This window comes from Crinia signifera, chromosome 1 (assembly GCF_055691185.1).
Source record: "Crinia signifera chromosome 1, ASM5569118v1, whole genome shotgun sequence".
Lineage (NCBI taxonomy): Eukaryota > Metazoa > Chordata > Amphibia > Anura > Myobatrachidae > Crinia > Crinia signifera.
The window spans coordinates 54,314,732-54,338,652 of NC_139217.1; the positions used below are offsets into that span (position 1 = coordinate 54,314,732).

A 23,921-nucleotide genomic window follows, 5' to 3' on the forward strand; every position below is an offset into this window, starting at 1 on the left:
AGGCTGATGACTTTTCTAATCTCAGTCAGTGATTCAAGGAGTCTGCATTGTCTGTTATTTTAGACTCCTCCCATCACTTTGTGCCTCCACAATGCTGCCATGTATGTGCTGTCTGCTGACTACACATGTGAGGTGATGACCTTATGCTGTCACTTGCTGGGGTCCTGTAATTATTTTTATTGTCTGATTGGGTCCCAGAGCAAAACAGCTTGAGGACCCCTGGTATAGACAATGGGGATCCTATCTCTAACAGGCATGTGGGGAGGCTTAGTCGTATCTGACAAATGACACCTAAACCACATTTTCTCTGAAATGTGATCTACAGCTGACCTATTTTTAACCCTTTCTACAAACCTGAAATTACCACCTTTGACTATTGCATGTCCAATGGTATACCTGTGCTCTGTCCTATTTATTTGTTCTTCTGACACATGAAGCATTGCAGATTGCATTTCTCTACACTTCTTCGTTCCTTATAATATCCTCGTTAGCAAAATGCTTTTAAAATTCTTGAGTACATTGTGTGTCTATGGATGAAGCTGTTAGACCTAATGACATCCCGCTACTGATGTTCTGCCACGTCCGACGCCTACACTTAACTACACTGCCGTATTTACATACACTGGTGCACAGCAGAGGTTGCAGAGCCTGCTTGTGATGTACAGAGCTTATCTGTGGTCAGATAATGGACACGCTGACTCTCCTGCACCTAACTCCACAGAAAGCTTCTGACAGATATTTCTCCAATATAATGACTTTGAGGAGATCCAGAACACTCATATACCGATGCGAGAATAATTACGCTATCGGCTATTTGACCTTTGTTAACACTTTACCATGAATGACCTGTTCTACACCCAATATCACATCATCTTGAGCCCTTTCCAGATGATCCACCCCCTAGCGTAGCACAGTGGGACGTACTGAGAGATACACATGACCGCGCCTGCAGATATGTCCCACAGACACCGAGCTTATCAGTTCTGTTCTGCCCAATGCAGCAACTAAAACTCTGGTAAATGTCCAATCTGATAGAGAGTGACCTACTGCAAGGATGGGCCAGAGTCTTACTCAGCGTTCTGTCAGGAGAGAGACCTCTCAGGACAATAGGGGCTTGCCAAGATTAGCAGTGTAGGACAGTCTTCCAAGCACAGTGTTAATAGGTTGCGCTGAAAGCTTTATTACTCAGCTTCGCACAAAACTGCATGGTCATCTCATTTATGCATTCTCTCTCTCTCTCTCTTAATTGCTTATACATAGCTACAGTACTGTGCTCAGTGCCACTCATCCTGCAGCGGCTCACCGCTCAACATAGCAAGTTACAAGTGACTGAATGCTTGCTTTGCAGAAATTAACTATGCGGATCAGCTGACATGCTCGGGGGCAGGAGCAATGATGTCACAGTAGCTAAAATGACTGCAGTCACAGATCAATTTAAAACCATCCTTGTGGGAAGACTTTTAACTCCTTTAATGGAGTAAGTGGGCTGGGTGTATGGTATGTTGTTAATTTACCGATGTTTAAATTACCCTTGACAGAATCCACACAGCCAAATGCCGGCGGACATTCACCGATCGGGATATTGACCTAGCGGCGTTTACACCGTCGGTATAACAGTGTCGGTCAAATGATTGTTGGTATTTCTATTGTCGGTAAATCGTACTGGACCAGGTTATATCTACTGTATGCATAGATCACTGTTCTGCTGGCCAAAGATGCTGTAATACAGTATTGCTGCTTGATAGTCATATGACTATGAGTGCAGAAAACATAAATACAGAGATAACAAACCGTGACCAGTTATCCCATCCTGCTGGATTAAATAAACTTGGAAAGGATTTTTATTCTTTAAGACAAGACTATAACGTGTACATTTACAGGCCAAAATGTCACATCTGGCCAATCGGATCCGCACATGACCGTAATTGTCATGTACTGTTCTAGGCTGGTGACTATGGGGGGAGCTTCTGTTAGCGGCCAAGGTGGCGCGCACAGTGAGGAGGAGGGGGGGGAGGGGCTCACTTACGCTTCTATGGGATGTGAGCAAAACCATGCGAGTCTCTCAGTAACCTTGCAGCGCAGTGATTTTCATCTGTAGTGCAAAATATTCTTGGAACATATTGTTGCCTCTGTCACATTATTGTTACAGGATGTTTAATTTGACAGAACCCAGATCCTTTCTGCTTAATATGATCACTTGCTCAGGGTTCCGTTATATTTTAAGTCATTGGCTGTTATTTTTTTTGTATCGTTAGTGAATGATCTCTGTGTTTTCCCTTTGTGTTAGTTTTATGAACAGGAGAGTAATATCCACGAACCCCTACCGTGAAGCCCCCACGAATGGCTATTCCTGTCCCAGCGGAGTCGCGCTTCACTACGACGACGTTCCATGCATTAATGGATTGGTAAGAATTGAATGTTCTGTGTAACATGCAGCTCTCTGGAGCAGAGGTCATTTTTGCGCTGTAACCCATAGCAACAGCTACCTGAGCATTTGTTATTGATTTATGTTATTCTTTATATTTTCTGCATCCATACCATGAACACTGTATAGATTGCATGTTACGGTATGTAGATCAAATGTTAAAGCTGTTTCTATGGGTTTTTGCGGATGATAGGTCAACATGGTCAAAAGATCAACCGGTTTAAATGTATGACGTGACAGTGGTAGACACAATTTTTAGATTTTGTCCTAAAAAATTTTTATACTTTACCATCCACATGGACTATGATTGGGAGCAGTAACCTGTTCTGAGCATAGGGATATCGGACCAAGGCACCGTGCCTAAAGTATGGCAGGCGGTACAATAATTGTCCCAGTTGTAGTTTCACTTGCTGCCAACAGATGGCAGTGTTTTGGAGTCATGCGGACACTAGACATATTCTGTATATAGATACTGTATAAATGCCTTTTGTCATTGGTCACTTTCTTGCATTCAGGAGGGTGACCCACTGACCTTGCAGCTTTTCAATTGTTTTTGTTGCATTGTGAGGGATATGGCTGCTGACTCTATAATGCGAATAGATCTGAACCTGTATTGGGTGATGTAATGTCTTGTGTTTTACTATTACCTTAATGTTTTGTAGTATCATGGGTGACGTGGTGTCTCGTGTTGTAGTTAAATGGTTTTTGTGTCTTGTGTTGTTGTATCATTGGTGACGTGACGTGGTGTCCTGTGGTGTAGTGTCATGGTTGTTGTGTCTTGCGTTTGTAGTAAAATTGGTGACTCGGTGTGTCATGTTGTAGTGGTTAATCAAGCACCCTGCACATGTCAAAACCCGGTTCAGTTCCTTTTTCTAGCCTGGGGGTGTCGTTCTGTGCTCTAGAGCTTGTAGCACACTCGTGTGTATCTAAGCACTAAGATATAGACCAGAGTGTGCAGGGAGCAGCAGAGCAGGAATGTGTAACTGCACGGGTTGTGATAGGTGCAGGGTGCTGGAATGGACACTGGTCTGTGAATGTTACTCTGACTAATAGCTAAGCTATGTGTAATTGCAGTGGAGACCTGAGGAGGACTTGGCCTGTAACAGAAAGAAAGGAGAAGAGGTGCATTATGATGATGCAGATGTGTACGATAACTTACCATCTCCGAAAATCTTTGCGCGCTACCCTCCGGCTGACAAAAAGCCCAATAGGTTTTCCACTGATAAACTATCTCCTAACCACTACAAATCTCCTGTCTCATCCCGCCTGTCTTCTCCGTCTGTCACTAACAACTCTGCTCTGGGGAGGGCCTCTGTCGGTTCCCCATCTCAGGTACTATATGTTGCTCATGTCTCAGCTCACTGAGGGTGGTAGTGTGCACGCTTGTTCCTCATGATCCTTGTGGGCAGGTTACATTAAAATACTGCATCTTTTTAGACACAGTGAGGTCAGCCATTTTAGCCCAGTTTGTGTGGCTCCATCTCACCAGATCTAGCTGACCTTCTAGTGTTGGCCAATGACCTCCCATCTACAGATTTGAAATCACTTGTGCTTACAAGACTACAGGGCTGAATTAAGATGTATGAAAGCTGCAGGGTAACTAACTTGTAGGTTCCTCTACCAACAACATTGTCGTACAGTTCACAGAACATCCCAGTGACTGTTCTATATTACACGGAGCATCCCAGTGACTGCCATATAGCACACACAGGGGTAAATTTGCTAAGATGGGAGTTCTATTGAAGATTGGATGTTGCTTTGGGCAACCGATGAGATTCTATAATCTTTTAGAAGGTGCTGAATATTTTTCAATAGAATTCCCATCTTAGTAAGTTTACACCATAGCATCCAAGTAACCACCATACAGTACATTTACTCAAATTTATATAATCAGTGTATTAATATTTTTAGTATAATGTCATATTTTTTACTTGTATATTATTTTTTCAGAACAAATTGCTCTTGTGTTTATTATACATTTGATGATATAGTACTAAAACGATTGAAGGAAAAGTAAAAATGCTGCATGTTCCCTAATTCATAACTTGATGGGTGTATGGGAACGGCAAGGTGATGCAATGCTATCCCTTGCACCCGAGTGTTATGCTGGGTACACACCAAAACGATTTGGATTGGATGCAAATAGTATGCAAATTGTATGCAAATAGGATCGTACGATTTGCATACGATTTGCATACAATTTGCATACAATTTGAATACGATCCGATCCCCTCTGTATTCAGATGAATGGATCTTTTACAGATCCTACCTGCAGCAGGTAGGATCGGATTAGGATCCAATTCAGATCCAACCAAACGATTTTGACCAAATCTGCATCCAATCTGCATCCAATCAGTCTGAATTGGATCCAGATTGATGGGATTGTGCCAAAATCGTTTTGGTGTGTACCCAGCATAAGGGGCATGCTTGTGATGCTGCATCAGGCCCCTATTAATCCAACTGACCGGGTCTTGCTGTATGAGATGGCTGTTGTCCGCTGGCCCTGGCTGCTTCACCTGTAATATGGCACTGCACATCAGTCTGGGGTACAACTCAATTACTGTACACTGCATGTGGCCAACTTAAAGTGGGCCTGTTGGCAGATCATGATGGAGGCAGCCATTTTGTTTATCTGAGCCAATCAGATCTTGATCAGTGATGTTTATTAATTTGGTAAATCCTACAAGGTGTTACTGAATATGGCTATCAGGATGGCTGGCTTTATTCTATAGTGAATGTAGTTATTGGATAGGCATTGTGCAGCTGAGGAGAATTAGCATGTCCCTTCCATCGGCGCTGTACATGGCACTACAGCTAAACACAGATAAGCCTCCAAGCTGCCATCTCCCGGGTACAGCCTGCATTCCCTGACACAAGTGACTCATCAGTAACCCATAATGTAATCTGACAAGTTTCTTCTTTTCCCCCCTCTGGGTAATTTCACTTTCTGCTTACAGAGACAGGATTAACATTCCCTAATGGTGATTCTTACCGCTGGCGCTGGCTTGGAATTATTTTCCGTAAATGCACCAGCAGATCTGTGATTATTCCTCACTTACGCTGTCATAATAACAGGCATCTTGTTCCCCTTATCTAGATGATGCCAGTGTAGTCAGATGTGTTCCAGAGCAGGCTAGAGCCCTTTGTTCTGTGCATGATGGAGACCTCATGCTGGCAGTACGCTGGTCTGTGCATCGTCAGACTGCGCTGCTGAGTACTCTGCCCCATTTACAGCACAGGCCTGAACCTGGGTCAGGAGTGCGATGTACATGTAATCCTACAGAACGGATAGGGGGAGTCGTGGAGTCATGTTGTTAGTTACAGTGACACGTCGGCTGTGATATAGTAATATAAACTGTGTGTGTGTGTGTGTGTGTGTGATTGTTCAATCAAAACTTTAACAAAGAGCCAGATGCACTAAGCTTCAAAAGTGATAAAATAAAGAGTGATAAACAGCCAGCCAATCAGCTCCTACCTACCATGTCACAGGCTGTGTTTGAAAAATGACAGGTAGGAGCTCATTGGCTGGCTGTTTATCACTCTCCATTTTATCACTTTTGAAGCTTAGTGCATCTGGCCCAATGCCAGTATATTAGCCATTCTCTGTTCTATGGCTAATGGCTGCTTGAAATGTAATCCTTAAAAATAAATTCCAAGGTACTCTTTACCTAGCACGGCGCCCACGATTTTGATCGTGGGCATCGCAGGTAAAAAAATCGCGGCCATTGAATGCACTAAAAATCGGGTGCGACGCGACCGACGCGATGCCCGCGATTTCCCATAGGGAACAATGTTAAATTTCTCAATTGACCCGATTTTACTGTTCAATGCCTCAATTGACACGATTTTTCCATAGGAAACAATGTTAAATGGCCCACAGAGGCCAAATAGGCACCCTGAAGTGTGAAATGGCCCCCACAATTGTTAACGCCACCCCACGATCAACGTCAACCCGAAGAGTGGCGAGCGCAGCGAGCCCGCGAGGGGCGGCGGTACGCGTCCTACGACCTTTTCATACCCCCACTATCCACGTCGGCGTGGAGTTGAGAATAGAATAGTGTGGCGAGCGCAGCGAGCCGCCGAGCCCGAAGCGTGGCTAGCGCAGCGTGCCCCGCGAGGGGACGCGGATACCTTCACAGGTAAACGCGTCCCTTCGCGGGCTTCACAGGTATCCTCGTCCCCTCGCGGGGCTCGCTGCGCTCACCACACTATTCTGTTCTCAACTCCACGCCGACGTGGATAGTGGGGGTATGAAAAGGTCGTAGGACGCATACCGCCGCCCCTCGCGGGCTCGCTGCGCTCGCCGCGATTCGGGTTCACGTTGATCGTGGGGTGGCGTTAACAATTGTGGGGGCCATTTAACAGTTCAGGGTGCCTATTTGCCCTCTGTGGGCCATTTAACATTGATTCCTATGGAAAAATCGTGTCAATTGAGGCATTGAACAGAAAAATCGGGTCAATTGAGAAATTTAACATTGGTCCCTATGGGAAATCGCGGGCATCGCGTCGGTCGCGTCGCACCCGATTTTTTAGTGCATTCGATGGGCGCTGTGCTAGGTAAAGAGTACCAATTCCAACTCCTCTTTCAATATATAATTTAATCAATCGCTTACAGAATTGCTTTCCTTTGGTCTTCCACCTCTAATACAGAACAAATTGATCATCTCCTCTATTTATTTCTGTTGCCTAGTAAAAGCAATCTGAGGTGTTCACATAGCAACCAATGGGAGTCTAGCTGTCATTTGTATAGTACTTACCTGCTGTGTAAGGGCCAGATGTACTAAGCTTGAAAAGTGATACAATGGAGAGTAATTGCACACTAGTCAATCAGCTCCTGCCTGTGACATGACACTTAGGAGCTGATTGGCTGGTTGGATATCACTCTCTGTTTTATCACTTTTTAAGCTTGGTACATCTTGCCCTCCATCTCCACGGTGGGAGAAGCCCAAATGGGAAACCCTGCAGGGCACTTCAGGGGGCGTGGCCGAATGGTCTCTTTGTTATGTATGTATGAAAGTGTGTATCCGCGCAGCAGGCAATATCAGTGGTGGCCACAATTGCCCAGTGAGTGCGGGGCTAAAGACCAACTGAGAGGTGTCCCCTATGTATGTGTGTGTGTGTGTGTGTGTGTGTGTGTGTGTGTGAGACAGGTGCACTTTCTGCATTGACAGTGATGTTTGCAAGTCTCAATTGTTGCAGTACATGAGACTTGCAAACATTTCCCATCTGCTCACTGCCGCGTCACTACGGTAATTAGTCATTCATCCTCTGCAGTCCCGCTGGTCAGTGGGTACGTCACCTCTCTCCAAGGCTTGATACGTTTCTCCTTATGTCTATGAAATAACACAGTGAAGTGTGTATATATAGTTTACCGCCGCTGAAGCGCCTAAACTCATAAATCCCACATTAAGTGCCCATACTATAGGTTACTCCCAAAGAGCACATTTAACTCCAATTTCAGGAGCTGCAAGGAAACATTTGTTTTATATGTACCCTCTTGGGCTTAACACCCAGGGTGGCAACGCTTACAGACAAACCCTTTGACTAGTTGAATCTGCCCCACAGACTGCATGATAACTCCTATGTAGCCCAGGCTGAAGATTAATGGACGCTCTTCTATTGCTTCTCCCATACAGCTGAAGAGCAAGAAGCCCCCGGTGGCATCTAATGGTATTGCATCAAAATCCAGAGTAACCAACAACCAGCAGAAGAAGCCCAGCGCAGCCAGCACTGTGAAACGCAATGTCTCCAGTAAGCAGATTTCACTGTGTTCGCTTTGTGTTATGTTTGCTGCAAGGAATAGAACATTCTTACTGTACTTACAGACATTATAAGGAGCATTTTTAGTCCCAGCATTTACAGCAATTCAACGTGAATGGCTGAATAATGTGCATTCAATCATTGGAATGTTAGACATCACTAAATATGTAGATCATCCCCTTGCTCGCTCCTCTACGAGCCGGTTGCCATGTTACAAGGTAGAATCAGACTTGCAGTACGTGGTGTGGTCGCACCATGCATGTTCCTCGGTTTCCTCTATGGTAAAGGTGCAGCCACCCACAGATAGAACGTAGGGTTGGTACTTGGCAGACTGGTTTCCGCTGTAGTGTCCTTGTTCATTTCCCCAGGCCAGTGCTAAAGGTTGTGTCCGTAACACGGTAGAAAGTATCCATTCTTGTTCCATTCATACGCTTTGTTCTCCGGCATGTAGACGCTGAGCAGTACAAGTATGGGAAGAACCGGGTGGAGGCAGATGCTAAGAAGCTGCAGATGAAGGAGGAGGAGCTGCTGAGGAAGAAGGAGGCGCTGCGCAACCGGCTCGCCCAACTCCGCAAAGAGAAACGGGACATAAGAGCAGCCATTGAAGCCAATGCAGGTACTGCTACATCTTACTAACTAGGTTACTGACCATGCATTTCAAGTAGAACTGTGGGTCTTGTGCCTATTAGTTGCCCTTAATCCACATGGGGAAGTTGGTCTTGTTATCAGATACTACACTACTCCTTATTCCTCACACCCTCACCTGGGCACTGCCCCCCCATTCGATGGGAACAGGGCAATTAATCCATGCACGAGGATTCCGGAGCAAGCACAGCGGCATCCTTGTTGAGGGGAACCATGGTGTAGCACTAGCAGAGGAGGTAGAACGGTACCAAAATGACCAGGGACATTTAATAATGAGTCCTGTTCTCGTTACAAATGCTAAATAATGCTCCAGCCAATAAGTACCTAACTGCCATGCAATAGTTACTAACATTTTATTAGTCCTGGTCATTTATGCATGGTATAAAGCTTACAGTTGGCGCACTAGACTGCATATGCCACGGTGGACAACTTTGTCATAGATATATGTAAACCATAAAGGGTGTCCTGCTCCTATTAATATATAGATATGTATAATATAATACCTATATGACCACAGCATATAAAGATACAACCCTTTTGTGTGAGTTCTTTTTGCCGCCCCCTTTAGAAATGAAACTGTAATCGCCAGGTGATCGCAGTGTGAGTCTCGATGTGCGATTTTCGGACACGTGTGGTTGAGTCTGAATCAAGCCCATGGGCAGAAGTGATAGTTTTGCCCTCACTAATTCGCTGTTATTTCATATTTCCCTGATTTACAGGGCGAAAGTCCCAGATTCTGCTGGAGGAGAAGCTGAAGAAGTTGGAGGAGGAATGTAAGCTAAAGGAGGGCGAGCGAGTAAGTCTGGAGTTGGACTTGACGGAGGTGAAGGAAAGTCTGAAGAAGGCTATGGCTGGTGGAATAACTCTTGGTCTTGCTATAGAACCCAAGAACGAGACATCGAGGCCCCAGGTGAGACAATTAAAGCGTCCAGTGATAATGCAGAGGATGTCTCTGCTGAAGATGCCTGTGCACTGCAAAAGGCCTTACTCTGTGGTTCTTGTCTGGTGCTGCACTTCCCCAGGCCTTGCATGTGCCGCGTCGTGTCTGGTGGTGCACTTCCCCAGGCCTTGCTTGTGCCGCGTCGTGCCTGGTGCTGCACTTCCCCAGGCCTTGCATGTGCCGCGTCGTGCCTGGTGCTGCACTTCCCCAGGCCTTGCATGTGCCGCGTCGTGCCTGGTGCTGCACTTCCCCAGGCCTTGCATGTGCCGCGTCGTGCCTGGTGCTGCACTTCCCCAGGCCTTGCATGTGCCGCGTCGTGTCTGGTGGTGCACTTCCCCAGGCCTTGCATGTGCCGCGTCGTGTCTGGTGGTGCACTTCCCCAGGCCTTGCCTGTGCCGCGTCGTGCCTGGTGCTGCACTTCCCCAGGCCTTGCATGTGCCGCGTCGTGCCTGGTGCTGCACTTCCCCAGGCCTTGCATGTGCCGCGTCGTGCCTGGTGCTGCACTTCCCCAGACCTTGCATGTGCCGCGTCGTGCCTGGTGCTGCACTTCCCCAGGCCTTGCATGTGCCGCGTCGTGCCTGGTGCTGCACTTCCCCAGGCCTTGCATGTGCCGCATCGTGTCTGGTGCTGCACTACCCCAGGCCTTGCATGTGCCGCATCGTGCCTAGTGCTGCACTTCCCCAGGCCTTGCATGTGCCGCGTCGTGTTTGGTGCTGCACTTCCCCAGGTCTTGCATGTGCCGCGTCGTGTCTGGTGCTGCACTACCCCAGGCCTTGCATGTGCCGCGTCGTGTCTGGTGCTGCACTACCCCAGGCCTTGCATGTGCCGCGTCGTGTCTGGTGCTGCACTTTTCCAGGCCTTGCATGTGCCGCATCGTGTTTGGTGCTGCACTTCCCCAGGTCTTGCATGTGCCGCATCGTGCCTGGTGCTGTGCCGCATCGTGCCTGGTGCTGCACTTCCGCAGGTCTTGCCTGTGCATCCTGTCTCTCTCCTGGCTGCTGGTATCCCCATGTCCTATATGATACTTTTTGGTGGGAAGAGGTCTCAAAACTTAAAAGATAGATGAAGTGGAGAAGTTGCTCAAACCAACCAATCAGCTCTTTGTCACTTACGTAGCACAGTCTATGGAATGACAGTTTGACGCAGTTTGGGGCTAGTTCTAAGCCCTCCCTGCACAACGGATCTTGTGTACTTCATATATGACCTCCAGCACTACATTATTATAGCAAGTGTTCTGAGTGTGCTCTCCTGATGTCCAATAACAGTCCGTTCCTTCAGTCCCCAGTTCTCCGGCATCGCACGGTGGAAAACTCTCCCATCTCCAGCTGTGACACCAGTGATGCAGAATGCTCATTACCAGTAAACAGCGCTGCGGCATTAAAGAGACAAGCTGCAGCCAAGAACTCTCCAGTACGAGGCCACGTCCTAAGGAAGGCAAAGGTGAGAGTGGTACATGCAGTGTATTGCACAGAATTCCATTCCTGGTTCTAAATATTCCTCCCTGCAAATGTCCCCATTTTCACTAACTGCACAAAAGGTCTCTTCCTGATGATTTTACTTCTTACATTCTGCTTCTTTCTGGGGGTTTTCGGTACTTATGTATTATCTGGGCTCCCATGTTAAATGCACCCCATTTTTTCATACCCCTACTATCCATCTAGGCATGGAGTTGATTTTATATAGTGTGGCGAGCGCAGCGAGCCACCGTGCCCGAAGCGTGGCGAGCGGACGCGGTCTCATAAGAAAAACAGGGGGCCCAGATATTACATAAGTACCGGTTTTTCTTTACCTATTAATTTTTTTGTGCAGTCGTTTCAGTTTTTTTTTTAAATCTGGCTTCTTTTATTGGCTGAACTAGTTGTTACCCAGAAAGCCCTGCGTCGACCTCCACAGTTGTTAGGAGTCCCCAGTGCAGCAGCTCTTTGGCACATAAGTCAGCCACCTCCTTCAGGCTACGCATAGCTTGGCAGAATCTGCGTTTCGGGGGTTATTACATTAGCCTGTGATGCAGTGCGCAGGGAGGAGACCGCTCCCATCGCTGCAGATTAATAGAGTGTTGGCACTGGGCTTTATGGGTAATGCAGTTACACACTAGTGTGACACTAGATTTACTCCTTAAAGGATCACTAGCGCTAAATCGCACTTCTATAAAGTAAGCTCCTAACATTCCCGCACAGATGTTTAATGCGATCATACCTTGGCAGAATTTGACATACCGTATTTATCGGCGTATAACACGCACTTTTTCCCCCTGAAAATAGGGGGCAAATGATGTATGCGTGTTATACGCCGATATAATGTTTCCGGCCACCAGCCCGTCAGCTACGGCTGCCCCTGCCTTCCCCTGCACACAGAGACAGACGCTAGAAGTCATAATTCACCTCTAGCGTCTGACAGGAAGCACAGCTCTGCACTTCCTGGTAACGCGGCTGCAGAGCTGTGCTCCCTGTCAGAGACGCTGGAAGGGAAAAATCACTCTAGCGTCTGTCTCTGTCTGCGCAGGGTAAGGCAGGGGCAGGGTGGGGTGGGCACATACGTATTAACCCCTTGGCAACGAGCAAGAACCCATGGCAATAATTATTTCTATAATATATATATATTTAACAAAGTGCTAGTGTATTACATAGATGCAGCAGTGTGCACAGATTTAAAGGAGACCAGAATGGCAATTATTTTTTTTCCTGAAATTTCCCTCTTAAAATGAAGATGCGTGTTATACGCCAGTGCGTGTTATACGCCGATAAATACGGTATTTAACACTGTATATTTGCTGTGCAGCTATGGGCTCTTGCTCTCTGTTATCTGTGATCTGCTGGTTTTCAAAGGAATATCTGCTAGGTATAGCCTAGGAAACTTCCCCTAGTTCCCGAAATAATGACATGTATTCTCTCTGAGAACGTCATCAATAATCACATTTCTATGTTACAGTATCGCATTGTTCTGCTGCCAGATGTTTAAATTAGCTGAACATTTACAGCGTGGTATTCAGCGTGTGACCCTTCAGCTGTTGTGGGACCACACATCCCAGCATGCCCTGCCACAGTTTTTTTTAATTAGGGTATGATGAAACACTGTCACAGCATGCTGGGATGTGTAGTTCCACAACAGCTGGAGGGCCGTGTGCTAACTAACCCTAATATACAGATCCAGTCTCTGCAAACTTTTTTATTACCCTCCTTTTAAGTGTGTAAGCAGCAAACATCACACTCATTGTAATGTTGGTAGATGTCACTAGTTAGGTGAGGTGGTGGCGTGTCGCTGTTGGCTGCGTTTGGGGCTGATGTAACCATCCACAATCGGGAGTACAGGATTAGATCATTAAACAGTGCGGCTTAAACACATTGGAAGTCAGAAGAGAATCAGTGCTCCCTCCAGTGGCATATTGGTGTAATTGGAAGAGTTTAAGATCTGGTATAGCTCACAGACAATGTCTAGGTCATTGATGGCTAACCTTGACATTCCAGCTGTTGTTGAACTACACATCCCAGCATGCTCTGCTACAGATTTGCTATTTGGCCATGCTAAAAATGATGTAGGGCATGCTGGGATGTGTAGTTCAACAACAGCTGGAGTGTCAAGGTTAGCCATCACTGGTCTTGGTCGACAGTCGTTAGTTCGGCAGCAAAATAGTGGCGCGAGGAACATGTCGACACGTGAAAAGGTCGACATGCTTTTTTTCTTCCTCTTTATTTGTGTCAATGTTGACTCCAGAGCACAAGGGCCCCCCAATTAGTGTACCACATCCCGTGCCCTGCTTCACGCCCAATCCAAGTCCATGTGGATGATCGTCCAAATTAATTTTTTTAAATCGTGAAAATTCACGTTGATGTAGACATAAGTCTGTCAGCCATCTGTGGATACCAGAGTTGTCTTGGTTTCTGATGAATGAGTACAATCCCACTCTACAAATTATTACCCTTATTAATACTTATATATGATGATTATTTTTTATTATTGTTTTAGGAATGGGAGCTGAAAAACGGCACATAAACCAGAGCGCCTCCTTGCGTTTCCTGTATCAGAGCCTTAACTAGCACGGACCAAGAGACGGCACATGGTATTTTGTATAGCGGTGTACGGTGTACTCTGCTTGTTTCTGACATGACGTTCTCTGCTGCACATTACAGGGCAGCTACGAAGCAGCTGTCTCAGTGGACCAATTATTCTGCCTTATGGAGAGCTCTCGGACAGGCTCGTTCTCCTCACTGCCGGTGCACTGCCCGGCTGACCTCCTCTTCCCTGCCAGGGCTGACTGCTCAAGGATGTCTCCCAATTTTCTTCTGTACACTTGACAGAAACACACGCCCCCACGCCTTCACTCACCCATAATTGTGGTGCTTACGTGTTTGCCCTCGGCTGCCCGGTATAAGGTTTGGAGTATTCCTTCCTGATTCCTGCCAAGAGCTGGGAGAAAGCGCCATCCATCCTAGTTTGTACTTTCCACTCTCTTCTGCACAACCTGAGAATATGACGGCACACAGAGCGGAGTCCATTTTATTTGGCCTGTATACAGTTAGCAAGATCACCCTGGGCAACCGCGTTGAGAGCCATTTCCTGGTGTTAAAAATGAGGTGGAAGTTCCATAAGTGTGGGTCAGATCGCAGGTCTGCCATATGGATTGTTGCCTTTATTTTTATTCACTGATCACGTGTACATATATATTTTTTATTTACTGTCGCTGGGAAGGGTGGGACACCCGGTGTCTCGCGATGAGATAATAATTATGATACAAAATGGCTCATATACCTTTTTTTAAGCGAAATGTGCTACTAGTTGGCATTTGTACATATTATTTATGTGTGGTAATAGGCCTGGGGTTTCTGATGAACACATGCATCTCACCATTTGTAGTTGCTCGTCTTGATTATTTTGGGGAAAAAAACTACTAGTAGATGAACGATCCTTTAGAGTTGGCATAAAGATGGCACCCAAACCATGACACGTCATTCCACTTATATTTGTATGTCTGTAATTTGGGTTGTATGTATCCTATATGTGAAACTTCACGCCTAGTGTGGAGATGCCCAACTGACAGTGCCAGTGCCGGTGCCGGGGTGTGTGCGATTTTGCCAGATGTGTTTGGCACGTAAGGCCGTTGCCGTTTTTTAAATTCAGCAGGAAAAACGGTCAGATCATCCCCACTGGGACCTTGTCAACTGCCCCTCTGGGATGTAGGCATTGAAGTCATATTCAATATTATATTATCTAATGTTAACGTAAGTGACATCACAGTACCATTGCTTAGCACACCTTGGTGACGTCACTGGTCTAATAAATATTGGTTTAGCCTCAACACCTGTTGTGTGACAATGATGGGGATGTGTTCATTTCTCAAACACCGCTACATGGGGAATTCCAATATGGCGGCTGTCTGAGTCTTGAAACTTACCTGCTAGTTGGTTGATATGGTGCAGAGATCCTCTATGGTTGATATACTGAAGAGCGGGCTTAGAGAAGTGTCGATGTTGCCCATAGCAACCAATCAGATTCTATCTACCATTTCTCTATTGCATCCTAGAACATTATTGGACCAAATCTGATTGGTCGCTATAGGCAACATCACCTCTTAGTTTTTAGAAGCTTTAGTTAATGTATCCCTATTTATCTAGCACCTTCTAGAAGATAATAGCCATTATTTGGTTACAGGCAACATCTCCACTTCTATAAGCCAGTACTGTAGCCACTTCCTGGTTATAGGTTTCCTATCTGCACATATAATAATGTAGGAGGAGAAGTGTCATTAGTCAGGTCAGCCATTGTCACTGCTATCATACCGGTGTATCTTTGGGAGATGGTCCCACAATATCACTGGGCATACTGTAGGCACATTATATGGATCTTGTTACTCTCAGCAGATCCCATTGAGTGATAACATTACCACCCAAGCTTGGTATCACTGTAAGATGTCTCTTTGTTCAGTTACTGATAATACGCAGCAGCGTGTGAGTGGGGTTTGTACAATGTAAAAAGGGCCACAGATCCTAAACTCGATGCAGATCCGATATGAAGTCCCATCTTAGCACCGGTCTTTTATATTACTGTGATTGCTAACAACAGTCCTAAGGGTCAATCCAATTAACAGTAGAGATGTGCATGTTTTGATTTACTCTGATTTCAAAGAAGGATCTTATTGGCTATCAACTGTCAACAACTGTCATGTGATTTGGGATAGCCAATAAGATCCTGCTTTGAAATCAGGGTAAATAAGAATCTGCAGCTCTCTAATTAACAGCGAAGGTGGTGATTTGCCATTCTAACAGTGCAGAAGCCGCGATACCTACCACAACTCTCTGCCTGCCCGAGCGATTTCATCCCGGACTCACAGATATTTGTATGCAGCCCTATATGGTCCGAGGATGAGGGATCTGCAAGTAGGCCTTTACCATACAGCCACACTGACTTGTGCAGTAAGTGAACTGTCATTTATTCGGATTGAGCCCTTTGGCTCATTGGTTGTGGATCGACCGGGTTCAGGCCGACATTACCATGGTCGGCCACTAGAGGGTGACGGGGTCTAGTTAGACGTCCATACTTAGTTTTCCGTGTTTACATAGTGACGGTAGATCGACAGGAGAAAAGCATCGATGGGAACCTAGTCAACCGTAGCAAAGTCAACGTGGGTTTCTCATCTTTATTTGGTGCCGAATATCAAAGGGTGCCTGTGGACACTGTGTATGTGCACGGCTTCCCCTCACATGGCGCGCTATGCTCTGCACCCTTTGATATTCCCACTCTATGTCCACTTGGATAGTAGAGTAGGAACCAAATGGACCGGCACCAAAAAAAAGACAAAAAAAACCTGTGTTGACCTTGCTACTGTCAACCAGGTTACCGACTATGCTTTCCTACCATCACGGTCTATGTAAATACGGACAACCAAGTATAGACGTCTAACTAGACACAGGCGACCTCTAGTGGTTGACCATGGTATGGTTGACCTGAACCCGGTCGGTTTGCCATCTGGATACTCTTAGAACAGTGGTGTCAAACTAATGGTCCTTCAGCTGTTGTGGAACTACACATCCCAAAATGCTCTGCCACAGATTTTATATAATGGATTGCTAAAACTATGGCAGGGCATGCTGGGACATGTATTTCCACAACAGCTGGAGGGCCATGAGTTTGACACCATTGCCTTAGAACATATTCCACCCATAACTCAAAATAACTTTATTGTATAATATATGGTAAAAATTTGATAGATGCCTAGCTGGCCCCCATATTAATATAGAGACTCACCACCAGCTCTGTGCGCTGCAATTTGGCCCCCATGTGTTTTGGCAGCAAGCACATAGTTTTGTAAGGAACATCAACTAAAATCTGCTCTTATTTATGCCAGACTCAAAATCTATTTTAGTTGCTATGGGTTACAGCACATTCGTATTGCATGACAAATTTAGCACAATAAAAAAAAAAAACCTAGATTTGCCTTTTTATAGCCGGCAGCCAAATCGGCGAGAAATCGGGATCCATTACATTTGGCACATAGCGCTCTGAACACGGTGCCCAGAAAAAAAGCCAAACCGGTTATGAGAAATCGTAATAATCATTTTGTTACTTGGAATTTAATTATTTATTTGTATATTTCAGCTAATATTGTTAATGAATTTTAATTTATATTGTAAATAATTTGGGGGGATTTTTATTGGGGTTTCTGGGACATTTGGTCGAGAAAAGAAAAATAATAATAATAAAAAAAGGATACTTCCTATTTGTACGGGGCTTGTGTCCATCCTGGTTCTCCATTCTAGCGATCAGTGTGGGCGACAGAGAACAGCTCTGCATTAGAGAAATGCATTACATTCCATGGGATCGTTCTAGAGCAAATGCCTTATTTTCCATAGTAGTCGGGGCAAGCGGTGTCTCACCAACCTCTATAGCCCCAGCCAGCATGCCCTCTACTGTATGACCTTCCATATCCAAACACAAACAGATCTAAAATATATTCTTTTTTTTTTTTATATAACCGGTCTAGTATATAATATGATCGGCTTCACCATTGAAAACCAAACTCTTTCCTCTCGTTACCTCTGGCTTCCTGAGTAATTCAATTGTTATGAAGTGTGTAATATTTTATTACCATCTGACCATGAAACTGTATATACAGGATGGTATTCCCCAATTGCACATTACATTAGTGGCCTGTATACTCTGCTTTGTTAGGGGTTTGGTTTATTAGATAGACTATTGTTTGACATTGAAAAGATCAACACGTAAATAAGGTTGACATGCCGTAGGTAAAAATTGATAAAAGGTCGACATGCACTAGGTAGATGCGGTCAAAGGGTAGACATGAGGTTTTAAAAAAAAATTTGTTAGTGTAACACGTACCCTCGCATAGCACTTGGCTTGGCACACATTACCGTTCTCATTTGTAGTCCCTGTGGAAGTTAAAGGCAGGTATTCAATGCTGTTTGCGAGTGGTGACAGCGAGCAGGTCTTCCTGCTCGCTGTCACCACTCACCCTGACAGCATTCAACACAGCCTCCGCATCCGCCAATTCCCCCTCGCTACGTTTTTTGAGCGAGGGAGAATTGGTGGATGCGGCTCCAGAAGCAGCGAGACCCGCGGCTAAAAAGCTGCGAGTTTTCTGCATTAGCCGCGGGTCTCGCTGTTTTGGGGAATTCTCGCCGTCCTGTGATGGCGAAGATTTCCCCAGTACGTTGAATAGAGCGAGCGGCTGGCGCGGGGGTTAAACAGCGAGGATCGCTGGTTTTCAGCAATCCTCGCTGCTTAACCCCCTCGCCGGCCGCTCGCTGCAGAATTGAATACCCCACAATGTATGGAAAAGTCCAAAAATTGTAAATAAAATTTAAAAAACACCTCATGTCAACCTTTTGTCAATGTCGACCTTTTGGTATCAAACTATTGACTGTCTATCTAGACACTGTAGACCTATTAACCGAGGGTGCCGGATGATTCATCAACAGTCGGGATTCCAACAGTCGTTTCTCCGGCATCGGAATCTTGACAGTCAAGAGCCCAACAGTCGGAATCCCGACTTACACGGACTATTTTCCCTCGTGCATGTCCACAACCCCCATAGAGAGAGAATACAATTGGTGGCTAGGGCAGCTAGTCGCCAAACCCACAGCGTGGCGAGCGCAGCGACCCCATCGGGATTCTGATGTCGTAGTAATGGCTGTCGGAATCCTGCCTGTCGGTAACTTATTCCATACCCATTAACCGTTACCCGCTTTATTTCATTATAAAGGGTTTTCAATAATTAACTGGTTGCGAATTATTTTATACATTTATTGCAGGAGGTTTCCCAGTATATGCAGATATGGTTTTTGGTCATCACTTTTTTAACAAACATACTTTAAGTTTTTACTGTATACATATGCACCTATACATCACTTTCACTAGGACACCATTTACGAATACCCCCTATCTAAACTCGCTGTAATGCCGGGTCGCGGCACAGTATGAATGTGACCTGGGAAAAAACCTAGGTCAAGTGACCTGGCAGTCCAACCCGGGTAGCGACCATGATTGGACATGGGACATATCACCGGATTGGCTGCCAGGTCACTGGAAACCCAGGTCTGATATGAACGGCTTACCCCTGGAATAACAGGAGTCCAGCCACCAGTGTGAAAGGAGTCTGAGCCAGTTAGGTTGGAGTTCAAAATCACAAGTCGGACCCATAATTTTTGATCAGAAAGAGATATAGTGTATATATAAGGTATATATACCTTGTGTGTGTATATGTAGAAAGGGTTACCCATAGCGACCAGGCGGATCCTTATCTGTACTGCTAGCGACCATGCTATTCTATCATATAATAATTTTCTCTGCCTGTCTTCACATATACAGGAACACAAATACACAAGCTACTGAAACATGCTGTTCTATGGTACCTACATCCGGACAGAACAGGAAGGACTGAGTTTTATTAAACCTCACTGGCATGCAGTCCAGCCTCTAGTCATTAAAGTAGACCCCTACATTTGACTTTTATGTAATATTTCTAGATACATCGGAGGAGCAACAATTGTGATGTCATTGGTTTCTTGTGAACTGATTGGTTGCATTGTCAAGGTGACTGGTGCATGACAAATAATGGCTTCAAAATGTCTTCCTCCACTGTGTGTAGAATGTGGTATACATGTATTAACTTACAACATCTTAGGTTTACAGGCTAAGGGGGTATTCAATCCCCACTGCTATTTCCGACGGAGGAAATAGCGACGGGCTCCTATTCAATGCTGTCTTTACCAACAGCATTGAAGCGGCATCTCGGCAGAACGGACCCGACTTTAAAAGCAGTCAGCTCCATTTTGCCGAGAATGGCTGTGGATTGTCGAGATCACGGCCATATCTCGACAATCCACAGCCGCGGACACGTTCCCTTTTCGCCGATCGGCAGGCGGGACATTCAATCCCACCTGCTGGATAACAGGCGAGCAAAACGAAAACGGGCCAGGGTCCCGACTGTCGGGATTGTATACACCCCTAAGGGAGGAATTCAATTAGCCGCCGTAGATTACTGTGGCTAATTGATCCACTGGTGCTATCCAATTAGCCCCGAAGCCAGCAGTCATCAGAGATTTTACTTCAGGCAGAGGATAATAGATTTATAGAGGTGATCTGGTGCTTTTTTCCTTTCTTGGGTTAATTAATATTTTATTTTTCTGGGGGGTCAAATTTTTTTTAAATGAAACTCCACATTTACAGCCTCCGCATTTTCCCAGCAAACAACACTTTCCGGCAGTTGTTAGACATCAGTGTTTTATTATATATATTTTCTTATATATTAAGGTAACTTGATGTTGTCGTTATACTGTCTGCACTTCCTGTCATGCATATACTGCATTTCAGGATTTGTCCATTTCAGAAGGACATTTGTGAGTCTGAATTCCTGCAATAAAAAAGAGGTGCTGTGTAATCTGGTTCTAACCCCATTCATAATGTCTGTAAATAGACTCATTTTATGGGACATATTTAATTTTTAAAATGCATATTTTATTTAAATGAGACATGTCTACTTGTTATTTAAAGTGGATACAACGGATTATTGTATTTTAGAATATTCTTTAAATATTTCTGTACACTGTATTAATATGGACTTGCACTCGCTTTGGGTGCTTTCAGTTATGTGCACTAATAAAGTTAATTTACAAAATAAAGTTGTGTTTGTGTCCAGTTTAGCGACATGTGGTGAAATTTACCACCATGATGCAGTAGATTGGTGTTTACATTTTGGATTGACCGTCTATAGCCAAATTCTTAGACTTAGGTTTTTTTTTTTAAATCAGGGGGTGCCGCTCACAAAATGTAATACTTGTTAGCTAGTCCGCCTAAGAAAGTACGAAGCGTAGAAGCGACATAAATGTCAGTTGGCATTCCCTGAAACCACTGTGCGGCCCGGAGACTAACCACCTTGCCGCAGCTTCTTATGTCTCATTGGATGCCCATTGACACATGTCTTTGTCTCTGGAAAGAAGTGGTGATGTTGTAGAAAATTCGCCGACTCCGCCTCCGTCTGTGGCAGGTTAAAGAGAGTTAATTTGTCGGCAGCCATAACTGACACAATGTAATAAGGTGCTGACCGAATGCTGACTGACTACGATAACTGCGTAACGCTGACTGACTATGCTGGCTGCGGGAACACTACACTGATTCTGACATGGACGCTGGCTATGCTAACTACGCCGGCCGCGGGAACTGCTGCCGTGAAATACTGACCGCTAACTACTTAAGCGGCCGCGGGAACACTACGCTACTTCTGACAGAGACGCAGACTATGCTAAGCATGGAGGGATCTATTCATGGCACATAACACTGCTGATTATTTAGTTATAAATGACAGAAATAAACGTACAGTATGTTTAAATGTCAAATATCTAATGTAGCGGATACACTAGGGCGATATTGCATACAATCCTTCAATTTTGACCGCAACTTTGAGATAAATCGAAGGATTGTATGCCCGATTAATGGGTCATCCCATGTGAGGCGAGGGCCCGACGATTGCATGTCGCATTGAAAAATAATATGTGCCGCACATAGTATTTATCAAATTGCAGGAGCGATCGCATGTGGTTTTTAACCACAAGCGATCACTCGAATGCAATCGGGCTGGAGCGTGGGTGGCGGTGAAGCGCAGTGCTGCAAAGGAGGGGAGCTCAGCAGCAGCGCCAGAATCTGAAAATAATAATTAAAAACACTGGGCGGCCCTCTGATTGGCTGACAGAGATCTCTGTCAGCCAATCAGCTGCCTCACATTCCGACAGCTGCCCAGTGTTTTAATTATGTTTTAAAATTCTGCCACTGCTGAGCCCCACTCCTTCACAGCGGTGCTGCTCCACCACTCCAGTCCCCGCTCCACCACCGCCAGCTCTCCGGTGCTGTGCTGGCCACCACCACCACACTTGCAGCACCCAATGTGGCATCGCATACGGAATGCGACATAGGGTGCTGGAAAAAAACACTGGCATTCGATTGCATAAGGATATGGGCACCATTAATCCTAAAAGAAATCTCACAGGTATTCAGGCCATCTTACTGTGTGGGCACACTGGCCATCTGCACAGGGACCCGTGATACTAGGGGCCTTTGAGCAGAGGCGCCTTCGGAGCTTCTTGGGAGCCAGATAGAGAATGCTGCATGGGCACTCTGGTTGTGAATTACATCCAATCAGAGCAGCCAGGCAGCATTCTCTACCTAACTCCAAGCCTGCAGTATACTACCGGTTGGCTGTTGCATGCTGATTGGTGGATGTCTGGAGCTATCCACCAATCCAAGTACAGCCATTCACTGTATAGATGCAGGTTGAGTTAATTCATCGGACTGCAGGAGCGGTAAGTTATGGGGACCCTACTCGCGTGAATGGGTGGATAGGAGCTTAGTGCACACTGTGTTGCGCAGCTGACGCAATTTGTCTGCGTCGGGTCATATTACTCCGCACATACTCTTCTCATACACCCTCATGCATTTTTAGTAAAGAAACCAACAAAAAAGTCCCGATGCTAGAAGATTTTCAGGTGACCTAGCATGTTAAGAGGGTCTGTTTGGGGTTTATAAATAATTGATGTGAGGGTTCGAATAATTTTTTGGGTGGTATTGGCGATGCAGATTATTTTAAAAATGTTTTATAGATCCCTGGATCCACCAAAAAATTATATATCTCCTAAAGGACCAAACAATGTCAAACATCTAAATGGGAAAATTCCTTACTTCCAACTTTATTTCGGAATAACTAAGAGAAATGTCACCATCCGCCCATACACAAAAACACTCGCCATAAATGCAACAAAGATTTTGCCATTTGTTCTTACCAATTTGCGGTGTTAAAAAAAAAAATGTAATTGTGAACTGAAATGATAACTGGTTACATGGGATGAGGACATTGTGTGCATTGTTATCAGAGGTGACATACCTAGAAGCTGTAATTACTTTCTGTTTCCAATGTCTACAGATTTTCATCTACATGTCTATTAAACATTGCTGGCTGAGATCAGCAGCCTTATGACTTGCACAGTAGGCAATTTCTTCTCCTGCTCCTTTCTGTTTTCCAATTCTTTTCCACAAAGAAAATGTTTTAGAAATGTGGTAAAATCTAAAGCATGCTAAAGACACATTGGGAGTTTAATTTTACATGGGATGTTGCTATGGGCAACCAATCAGAACCTACTTATTTTATTTAACACCTAGAAGATAATAGATAGTATCTGATTGGTTGTGCATAGCAACATCCCATGTAAAATCGAACTCCCATGTTAGTAAATTCCCGCCATTTAAAAAAAAAAAATTATTTGAGATTGTCTTGATTATTGCTGAATAGAACCCTATACCTTTCCTGTGATAGGGCTATTTGTTTGTATATGCGGTTGACCCCTTTGGGGTAACACTCAAGCTGGCCATACACTACAACGATGTCACGCAGCAGTGTATGGCCAGCCGATGCCCGGAGGGCCGCCTGCCAACCTTCCCAGGGTGGCAGGGTCGCATGCGAACCATGATTTGATGGATCGCATGTGACCCCTGTTCCCTGCCACTGGGAGGGAGGTCCGAGGTGTGACCTGCGACTCAGTTCTGATGCGAGGTCAAGACCGCGCATAGGCATTGAGAGGTCATCACACTCACCCGATTTGGGCCGATTTCTCAGCCCGTTCCGTTGCATAATGGGTAAAATTGTCCCAAATT

At 45.3% G+C, this 23,921-nt stretch overlaps 1 protein-coding gene across 4 annotated transcripts in view; it reads left to right on the top strand.

The window, feature by feature from the left end:
* The window catches only part of AFAP1 (actin filament associated protein 1), a 91,561-nt gene extending 70,659 nt beyond the window's left edge, over positions 1 to 20,902 (top strand). For 2 of the 4 annotated variants that reach the window (XM_083153868.1, XM_083153945.1), the window contains exons 12-18: positions 2,288 to 2,405; positions 3,500 to 3,757; positions 8,062 to 8,176; positions 8,637 to 8,801; positions 9,550 to 9,740; positions 11,049 to 11,210; positions 13,734 to 20,902. In XM_083153868.1, the coding sequence (XP_083009994.1) occupies positions 2,288 to 2,405; positions 3,500 to 3,757; positions 8,062 to 8,176; positions 8,637 to 8,801; positions 9,550 to 9,740; positions 11,049 to 11,210; positions 13,734 to 13,760 (1,036 nt within the window). In that variant the 3' untranslated portion in view covers positions 13,761 to 20,902. The remainder of the gene's footprint in view (positions 1 to 2,287; positions 2,406 to 3,499; positions 3,758 to 8,061; positions 8,177 to 8,636; positions 8,802 to 9,549; positions 9,741 to 11,048; positions 11,211 to 13,733) is intronic. The other 2 variants (XM_083154035.1, XM_083154126.1) reach the window with 2 other exon arrangements.
* The last annotated feature ends 3,019 nt before the right edge of the window (positions 20,903 to 23,921 follow it).